The 11,222-nt window shown below is 51.9% G+C and overlaps 1 protein-coding gene across 1 annotated transcript in view; it reads left to right on the top strand.

Moving 5' to 3' along the window:
* The first annotated feature begins 1,722 nt into the window (after window positions 1-1,722).
* LOC144954772 (uncharacterized) overlaps window positions 1,723-11,222 on the top strand; it is a 39,245-nt gene continuing 29,745 nt past the window's right edge. The window contains exons 1-2 of the mRNA XM_078885198.1: window positions 1,723-1,773; window positions 6,153-6,278. Coding sequence (XP_078741324.1) covers window positions 6,174-6,278 — 105 coding nt within the window. The 5' untranslated portion in view covers window positions 1,723-1,773; window positions 6,153-6,173. The remainder of the gene's footprint in view (window positions 1,774-6,152; window positions 6,279-11,222) is intronic.

Genomic DNA, 11,222 nt, shown 5'->3' with positions numbered 1-11,222 from the left:
GTCACTCACTCAGTCACTCAGTCAGTCACTCAGTCACTCACTCAGTCAGTCACTCACTCAGTCACTCAGTCACTCAGTCAGTCACTCAGTCACTCACCTAGTCACTCAGTCACTCACTCAGTCACTCACTGTCACGTTCCCTCTACCTGGACCAGCTGGAGCCAGCCTGGCCCACTCCTGAGAAGGTCACTCACCTAGTCACTCAGTCAGTCACTCAGTCACCTAGTCAGTCAGTCACTCAGTCAGTCACTCACTCACTCAGTCACTCACTGTCACGCTCCCTCTACCTGGACCAGCTGGAGCCAGCCTGGCCCACTCCAGAGAAGGTCACTCACCTAGTCACTCAGTCAGTCACTCAGTCACTCAGTCAGTCACTCAGTCAGTCACTCAGTCAGTCACTCAGTCAGTCACTCAGTCAGTCAGTCACTCACTGTCACGCTCCCTCTACCTGGACCAGCTGGAGCCAGCCTGGCCCACTCCAGAGAAGGTCACTCACCTAGTCACTCAGTCAGTCACTCAGTCACTCAGTCAGTCACTCAGTCAGTCACTCAGTCAGTCACTCAGTCAGTCACTCAGTCAGTCAGTCACTCACTGTCACGCTCCCTCTACCTGGACCAGCTGGAGCCAGCCTGGCCCACTCCTGAGAAGGTTACTCACCTAGTCACTCACTCAGTCAGTCACTCAGTCACTCAGTCAGTCACTCAGTCAGTCACTCAGTCAGTCACTCAGTCACTCAGTCACTCACTGTCACGCTCCCTCTACCTGGACCAGCTGGAGCCAGCCTGGCCCACTCCTGAGAAGGTTACTCACCTAGTCACTCACTCAGTCAGTCACTCAGTCACTCAGTCAGTCACTCAGTCAGTCACTCAGTCAGTCACTCAGTCACTCAGTCACTCACTGTCACGCTCCCTCTACCTGGACCAGCTGGAGCCAGCCTGGCCCACTCCTGAGAAGGTCACTCACCTAGTCACTCACTCAGTCACTCAGTCACTCAGTCAGTCACTCAGTCAGTCACTCAGTCAGTCACTCAGTCAGTCACTCAGTCACTCAGTCACTCACTGTCACGTTCACTCTACCTGGACCAGCTGGAGCCAGCCTGGCCCACTCCTGAGAAGGTTACTCACCTAGTCAGTCACCTAGTCAGTCACCTAGTCAGTTAGTCAGTCACTCAGTCAGTCACTCAGTCACTCAGTCACCTAGTCAGTCACCTAGTCAGTTAGTCAGTCACTCAGTCAGTCACTCAGTCAGTCACTCAGTCAGTCACTCACTCAGTCACTCACTCACTCAGTCACTCACTGTCACGTTCCCTCTACCTGGACCAGCTGGAGCCAGCCTGGCCCACTCCTGAGAAGGTCACTCACCTAGTCACTCACTCAGTCATTCACTCACCACTCAACACGTCACCTGATGGTGGTGGGGGTGCCTCACTCACCTTACAGGTGACTTACTCACTCAGTCACTCACTCAGTCACTCACTCAGTCACTCAGTCAGTCACTCACTCAGTCACTCACTGTCACGCTCCCTCTACCTGGACCAGCTGGAGCCAGCCTGGCCCACTCCAGAGAAGGTTACTCACCTAGTCACTCACTCAGTCACTCAGTCACTCAGTCACCTAGTCAGTCACTCAGTCAGTCACTCACTCAGTCACTCACCTAGTCACTCACTCAGTCAGTCACTCAGTCACTCAGTCAGTCACTCAGTCACTCAGTCACTCACTGTCACGCTCCCTCTACCTGGACCAGCTGGAGCCAGCCTGGCCCACTCCTGAGAAGGTTACTCACCTAGTCACTCACTCAGTCACCTAGTCAGTCAGTCACCTAGTCAGTCACTCACTCAGTCAGTCACTCAGTCACTCACTCACTCAGTCAGTCACTCAGTCACTCACTCAGTCACTCAGTCACTCACTCAGTCAGTCACTCACTCAGTCACTCAGTCACTCACTCAGTCAGTCACTCACTCAGTCAGTCACTCAGTCACTCACTCACTCAGTCAGTCACTCAGTCAGTCACTCAGTCACTCACTCACTCAGTCAGTCACTCAGTCACTCACTCAGTCACTCAGTCACTCACTCAGTCAGTCACTCACTCAGTCACTCACTCAGTCACTCAGTCACTCACTCAGTCAGTCACTCACTCAGTCACTCACTCAGTCACTCAGTCACTCACTCAGTCAGTCACTCACTCAGTCACTCAGTCACTCACTCAGTCAGTCACTCAGTCACTCACTCAGTCACTCAGTCACTCACTCAGTCACTCAGTCACTCACTCAGTCAGTCACTCAGTCACTCACTCAGTCACTCAGTCACTCACTCAGTCACTCAGTCACTCACTCAGTCAGTCACTCACTCAGTCACTCACTCAGTCACTCAGTCACTCACTCAGTCAGTCACTCACTCAGTCACTCAGTCACTCACTCAGTCGGTCACTCAGTCACTCACTCAGTCAGTCACTCAGTCACTCAGTCACTCACTCAGTCAGTCACTCACTCAGTCACTCAGTCACTCACTCAGTCAGTCACTCAGTCACTCACTCAGTCACTCAGTCACTCACTCAGTCACTCAGTCACTCACTCAGTCAGTCACTCAGTCACTCACTCAGTCACTCAGTCACTCACTCAGTCACTCAGTCACTCACTCAGTCAGTCACTCACTCAGTCACTCAGTCACTCACTCAGTCACTCAGTCACTCACTCAGTCAGTCACTCACTCAGTCACTCAGTCACTCACTCAGTCACTCAGTCACTCACTCAGTCAGTCACTCACTCAGTCAGTCACTCAGTCACTCACTCACTCAGTCAGTCACTCAGTCAGTCACTCAGTCACTCACTCACTCAGTCAGTCACTCAGTCACTCACTCAGTCACTCAGTCACTCACTCAGTCAGTCACTCACTCAGTCACTCACTCAGTCACTCAGTCACTCACTCAGTCAGTCACTCACTCAGTCACTCACTCAGTCACTCAGTCACTCACTCAGTCAGTCACTCACTCAGTCACTCAGTCACTCACTCAGTCAGTCACTCAGTCACTCACTCAGTCACTCAGTCACTCACTCAGTCACTCAGTCACTCACTCAGTCAGTCACTCAGTCACTCACTCAGTCACTCAGTCACTCACTCAGTCACTCAGTCACTCACTCAGTCAGTCACTCACTCAGTCACTCACTCAGTCACTCAGTCACTCACTCAGTCAGTCACTCACTCAGTCACTCAGTCACTCACTCAGTCGGTCACTCAGTCACTCACTCAGTCAGTCACTCAGTCACTCAGTCACTCACTCAGTCAGTCACTCACTCAGTCACTCAGTCACTCACTCAGTCAGTCACTCAGTCACTCACTCAGTCACTCAGTCACTCACTCAGTCACTCAGTCACTCACTCAGTCAGTCACTCAGTCACTCACTCAGTCACTCAGTCACTCACTCAGTCACTCAGTCACTCACTCAGTCAGTCACTCACTCAGTCACTCAGTCACTCACTCAGTCACTCAGTCACTCACTCAGTCAGTCACTCACTCAGTCACTCAGTCACTCACTCAGTCACTCAGTCACTCACTCAGTCAGTCACTCACTCAGTCACTCAGTCACTCACTCAGTCAGTCACTCAGTCACTCACTCAGTCACTCAGTCACTCACTCAGTCACTCAGTCACTCACTCAGTCAGTCACTCACTCAGTCACTCACTCAGTCACTCAGTCACTCACTCAGTCAGTCACTCACTCAGTCACTCAGTCACTCACTCAGTCACTCAGTCACTCACTCAGTCAGTCACTCACTCAGTCACTCAGTCACTCACTCAGTCAGTCACTCAGTCACTCACTCAGTCACTCAGTCACTCACTCAGTCACTCACTCACTCAGTCACTCAATGTCACGCTCACTCTACCTGGACCAGCTGGAACCAGCGTGGCCCACTCCTGAGAAGGTTACTCACCTAGTCAGTCACTCAGTCACCTAGTCAGTCAGTCACTCACTCAGTCAGTCAGTCAGTCACTCACTCACTCAGTCAGTCACTCAGTCACCTAGTCAGTCAGTCACTCACTCACTCAGTCAGTCAGTCACTCAGTCAGTCACTCAGTCAGTCACTCAGTCAGTCACTCACCTAGTCAGTCAGTCACTCAGTCACTCAGTCAGTCACTCAGTCACTCACTCAGTCAGTCACTCAGTCACCTAGTCACTCAGTCACTCAGTCAGTCACTCACTCACTCACTCAGTCAGTCACTCAGTCACTCAGTCAGTCAGTCAGTCAGTCACTCAGTCAGTCAGTCAGTCACTCAGTCAGTCACTCAGTCAGTCACTCAGTCACTCAGTCAGTCAGTCACTCAGTCAGTCACTCAGTCAGTCAGTCAGTCACTCAGTCAGTCACTCAGTCAGTCACTCAGTCACTCAGTCAATCACTCAGTCAGTCAGTCACTCAGTCACTCACTCACTCACTCAGTCAGTCACTCAGTCACTCAGTCAGTCAGTCACTCACTCACTCAGTCAGTCAGTCAGTCACTCAGTCAGTCACTCAGTCAGTCACTCACCTAGTCAGTCAGTCACTCAGTCACTCAGTCAGTCACTCACTCAGTCAGTCAGTCACTCACTCAGTCACTCAGTCAGTCAGTCACTCAGTCAGTCACTCACCTAGTCAGTCAGTCACTCAGTCACTCAGTCAGTCAGTCACTCAGTCACTCACTCAGTCAGTCAGTCACTCAGTCAGTCACTCAGTCAGTCAGTCACTCAGTCACTCACTCAGTCAGTCAGTCACTCACTCAGTCACTCAGTCAGTCAGTCACTCAGTCAGTCACTCACCTAGTCAGTCAGTCACTCACTCACTCACTCAGTCACTCAGTCAGTCAGTCACTCAGTCAGTCAGTCACTCAGTCAGTCACTCACTCACTCAGTCAGTCACTCAGTCACTCACTCAGTCAGTCAGTCACTCACTCAGTCAGTCACTCACTCACTCAGTCAGTCACTCAGTCACTCAGTCAGTCAGTCACTCAGTCAGTCAGTCACTCAGTCAGTCACTCACTCAGTCAGTCACTCAGTCAGTCAGTCACTCAGTCAGTCACTCAGTCAGTCAGTCACTCAGTCAGTCACTCAGTCAGTCACTCAGTCACTCAGTCAGTCACTCAGTCAGTCAGTCACTCAGTCACTCAGTCACTCAGTCAGTCACTCACTCATTCAGTCAGTCAGTCAGTCAGTCACTCAGTCAGTCACTCAGTCAGTCACTCACCTAGTCAGTCAGTCACTCAGTCACTCAGTCAGTCACTCAGTCACTCACTCAGTCAGTCAGTCACTCAGTCAGTCAGTCACTCAGTCAGTCACTCACCTAGTCAGTCAGTCACTCAGTCACTCAGTCAGTCAGTCACTCAGTCACTCACTCAGTCAGTCAGTCACTCAGTCAGTCACTCAGTCAGTCAGTCACTCAGTCACTCACTCAGTCAGTCAGTCACTCACTCAGTCACTCAGTCAGTCAGTCACTCAGTCAGTCAGTCACTCACTCACTCAGTCAGTCAGTCACTCAGTCAGTCACTCAGTCAGTCAGTCACTCAGTCAGTCACTCACTCACTCAGTCAGTCACTCAGTCACTCACTCAGTCAGTCAGTCACTCACTCAGTCACTCACTTACTCACTCAGTCACTCACTCAGTCACCTAGTCAGTTAGTCATTCATGATGTTGTTGATGTTGTTGATGTTGTTGCTGTTGTTGTGGTAGTTGTTCTAGTGGTTGTGGTTGTTGATGATGTTGTTGTTGTTGATGATGTTGTTGTTGATGTTGTTGTTTTTGTTGATGAAGTTGTTGATGATGTTGTTGTTGATGTTGTTGATGAAGTTGTTGATGAAGTTGTTGATGTTGATGAAGTTGTTGATGATGTTGTTGTTGATGTTGTTTTTGTTGATGAAGTTGTTGATGATGTTGTTGTTGATGTTGTTGATGAAGTTGTTGATGAAGTTGTTGATGTTGTTGTTGTTGATGTTGTTGTTGATGTTGTTGATGATGTTGTTGTTGATGTTGTTGTTGTTGTGGTGGTAGTTGTGGGACTGGGACGTGTGGATGCGGATGCCCCAGCAGTGTCATTGTGGTTGTTGTTGATGTTGATGTTGTTGTTGATGTTGATGTTGTTGTTGTTGTTGTTGTTGTTGATGTTGTTGTTGTTGATGTTGTGGTGGTAGTTGTGGGACTGGGACGTGTGGATGCGGATGCCCCAGCAGCGCCAGGGACGTGAGTGCATCATCCCAGACGTGTCGCGGACATTCCACTTCGGATCACTCGGAGTCAACATGAACGCCTACTTCCAAGTACTCACTCACCCACTCACCTAGTCACTCACCTAGTCACTCACCTAGTCACTCACCCACTCACCCACCCACTCACTCACCCACTCACTCACTCACCCACTCACTCACCCACTCACTTACTCACTCACTCACTCACCTACTCACTCACCCACTCACCCACTCACTCACCCACTCACCCACTCACTCACTCACCCACTTACTCACCCACTCACTCACTCACTCACCCACCCACTCACTCACCTAGTCACTCACCCACTCACTCACCTAGTCACTCACCTAGTCACTCACCTAGTCACTCACTCACTCACTCACTCACCCACTCACTCACCCACTCACTCACCCACTCACCCACTCACTCACTCACTCACCCACTCACCTAGTCACTCACCTAGTCACCCACTCACTCACCTAGTCACCTAGTCACTCACTCACCTAGTCACTCACCCACTCACTCACTCACTCATCTAGTCACCCACTCACTCACCCACCTAGTCACTCACCTAGTCACTCACTCACCTAGTCACTCACCCACTCACTCACTCACTCATCTAGTCACTCACTCACCTAGTCACTCACCTAGTCACTCACCTAGTCACTCACTCACCTAGTCACTCACCCACTCACTCACTCACTCACTTAGTCACTCACTCACCTAGTCACTCACCTAGTCACTCACTCACCTAGTCACTCACCCACTCACTCACTCACCTAGTCACTCACTCACCTAGTTACTCACCCACTCACTCACACACCTAGTCACTCACCTACTCACCCACTCACCCACTCACCCACTCACTCACCTAGTCACTCACCTACTCACTCACCCACTCACCCACTCACTCACTCACCCACTCACTCACCCACTCACTTACTCACTCACTCACTCACCTACTCACTCACCCACTCACCCACTCACTCACCCACTCACCCACTCACTCACTCACCCACTTACTCACCCACTCACTCACTCACTCACCCACCCACTCACTCACCTAGTCACTCACCCACTCACTCACCTAGTCACTCACCTAGTCACTCACCTAGTCACTCACTCACTCACTCACCCACTCACTCACCCACTCACTCACCCACTCACCCACTCACTCACTCACTCACCCACTCACCTAGTCACTCACCTAGTCACCCACTCACTCACCTAGTCACCTAGTCACTCACTCACCTAGTCACTCACCCACTCACTCACTCACTCACTCACCTAGTCACCCACTCACTCACCCACCTAGTCACTCACCTAGTCACTCACTCACCTAGTCACTCACCCACTCACTCACTCACTCACTCACTCACCTAGTCACTCACTCACCTAGTCACTCACCTAGTCACTCACCTAGTCACTCACTCACCTAGTCACTCACCCACTCACTCACTCACTCACCTAGTCACTCACTCACCTAGTCACTCACCTAGTCACTCACTCACCTAGTCACTCACCCACTCACTCACTCACCTAGTCACTCACTCACCTAGTTACTCACCCACTCACTCACACACCTAGTCACTCACCTACTCACCCACTCACCCACTCACCCACTCACTCACCTAGTCACTCACCTACTCACTCACCCACTCACCCACTCACTCACCTAGTCACTCACCTAGTCACTCACCTAGTCACTCACTCACCTAGTCACTCACCCACTCACTCACACACCTAGTCACTCACCTACTCACCCACTCACCCACTCACCCACTCACTCACCTAGTCACTCACCTACTCACTCACCCACTCACCCACTCACTCACCCACTCACTCACTCACCACTCACTCACTCACCCACTCACTCACTCACTCACCCACTCACTCACCCACTCACCTACTCACTCACCTACTCACTCACCTACTCACCCACTCACCCACTCACCCACTCACTCACCTAGTCACTCACCTACTCACTCACCCACTCACCCACTCACTCACCCACCTAGTCACTCACCTAGTCACTCACCTAGTCACTCACCCACTCACTCACTCACCTAGTCACTCACCCACCTAGTCACTCACCTAGTCACTCACTCACCTAGTCACTCACCCACTCACTCACTCACTCACTCACCCACTCACCCACCCACTCACTCACTCACCCACTCACCCACTCACTCACCCACTCACCCACTCACTCACTCACCCACTTACTCACCCACTCACTCACTCACTCACCCACCCACTCACTCACCTAGTCACTCACCCACTCACTCACCTAGTCACTCACCTAGTCACTCACCTAGTCACTCACTCACTCACTCACCCACTCACTCACCCACTCACTCACCCACTCACCCACTCACTCACTCACTCACCCACTCACCTAGTCACTCACCTAGTCACCCACTCACTCACCTAGTCACCTAGTCACTCACTCACCTAGTCACTCACCCACTCACTCACTCACCTAGTCACCCACTCACTCACCCACCTAGTCACTCACCTAGTCACTCACTCACCTAGTCACTCACCCACTCACTCACTCACTCACCTAGTCACTCACTCACCTAGTCACTCACCTAGTCACTCACCTAGTCACTCACTCACCTAGTCACTCACCCACTCACTCACTCACTCACTCACCTAGTCACTCACTCACCTAGTCACTCACCTAGTCACTCACTCACCTAGTCACTCACCCACTCACTCACTCACCTAGTCACTCACTCACCTAGTTACTCACCCACTCACTCACACACCTAGTCACTCACCTACTCACCCACTCACCCACTCACCCACTCACTCACCTAGTCACTCACCTACTCACTCACCCACTCACCCACTCACTCACCTAGTCACTCACCTAGTCACTCACCTAGTCACTCACTCACCTAGTCACTCACCCACTCACTCACACACCTAGTCACTCACCTACTCACCCACTCACCCACTCACCCACTCACTCACCTAGTCACTCACCTACTCACTCACCCACTCACCCACTCACTCACCCACTCACTCACTCACCACTCACTCACTCACCCACTCACTCACTCACTCACCCACTCACTCACCCACTCACCTACTCACTCACCTACTCACTCACCTACTCACCCACTCACCCACTCACCCACTCACTCACCTAGTCACTCACCTACTCACTCACCCACTCACCCACTCACTCACCCACCTAGTCACTCACCTAGTCACTCACCTAGTCACTCACCTAGTCACTCACCCACCTAGTCACTCACCTAGTCACTCACTCACCTAGTCACTCACCCACTCACTCACTCACTCACCTAGTCACTCACTCACCTAGTCACTCACTCACCCACTCACCTAGTCACTCACCTAGTCACCCACTCACTCACCTAGTCACCTAGTCACTCACTCACCTAGTCACTCACCCACTCACTCACTCACTCACCTAGTCACCCACTCACTCACCCACCTAGTCACTCACCTAGTCACTCACTCACCTAGTCACTCACCCACTCACTCACTCACCTAGTCATTCACTCACCTAGTCACTCACCTAGTCACTCACTCACCTAGTCACTCACCCACTCACTCACTCACTCACCTAGTCACTCACTCACCTAGTCACTCACCTAGTCACTCACTCACCTAGTCACTCACCCACTCACTCACTCACCTAGTCACTCACTCACCTAGTTACTCACCCACTCACTCACACACCTAGTCACTCACCTACTCACCCACTCACCCACTCACCCACTCACTCACCTAGTCACTCACCTACTCACTCACCCACTCACCCACTCACTCACCTAGTCACTCACCTAGTCACTCACCTAGTCACTCACTCACCTAGTCACTCACCCACTCACTCACACACCTAGTCACTCACCTACTCACCCACTCACCCACTCACCCACTCACTCACCTAGTCACTCACCTACTCACTCACCCACTCACCCACTCACTCACCCACTCACTCACTCACCACTCACTCACTCACCCACTCACTCACTCACCCACTCACTCACCCACTCACCTACTCACTCACCTACTCACTCACCCACTCACCTACTCACTCACTCACTCACTCACCCACTCACCTAGTCACTCACCTAGTCACTCACTCACCTAGTCACTCACCCACTCACTCACCCACTCACCCACTCACTCACCCACTCACTCACTCACTCACCACTCACTCACTCACCCACCCACTCACTCACTCACTCACCCACCCACTCACCCACTCACTCACTCACTCACCCACTCACTCACTCACCCACTCACTCACCCACTCACCTACTCACTCACCTACTCACTCACCCACTCACCTACTCACTCACTCACTCACCCACTCACCTAGTCACTCACCTACTCACTCACTCACTCACCCACTCACTCACCTAGTCACTCACCCACTCACTCACTCACCCACGCACTCACTCACTCACTCACCCACCCACTCACTCACTCACCCACTCACTCACTCACTCACCACTCACTCACTCACTCACCCACCCACTCACTCACTCACTCACCCACCCACTCACTCACCCACCCACTCACTCACCACTCACTCACTCACTCACCACTCACTCACTCACTCACCCACTCACTCACCTAGTCACTCACCTAGTCACTCACTCACCCACTCACTCACCCACTCACCAACTCACCTACTCACTCACCCACTCACCCACCTAGTCACTCACCTACTCACTCACTCACTCACCCACTCACCTACTCACTCACCCACTCACTCACCTAGTCACTCACCTACTCACTCACCCACTCACTCACCTAGTCACTCACCTACTCACTCACTCACTCACTCACCCACTCACTCACCCACTCACTCACCCACTCACTCACTCACCTACTCACTCACCCACTCACTCACCTACTCACTCACCCACTCACTCACCTAGTCACTCACCCACTCACTCACCTAGTCACTCACCCACTCACTCACTCACCCACTCACCCACTCACTCACCCACTCACTCACTCACCCA

The sequence above is a fragment of the Lampetra fluviatilis genome, unplaced genomic scaffold, assembly GCF_964198595.1.
Source record: "Lampetra fluviatilis unplaced genomic scaffold, kcLamFluv1.1 SCAFFOLD_278, whole genome shotgun sequence".
Taxonomy (NCBI): domain Eukaryota; kingdom Metazoa; phylum Chordata; class Hyperoartia; order Petromyzontiformes; family Petromyzontidae; genus Lampetra; species Lampetra fluviatilis.
The sequence above is the reverse complement of the archived record's forward strand: the minus strand, read 5'-3'. Positions and strand labels throughout refer to the sequence as shown.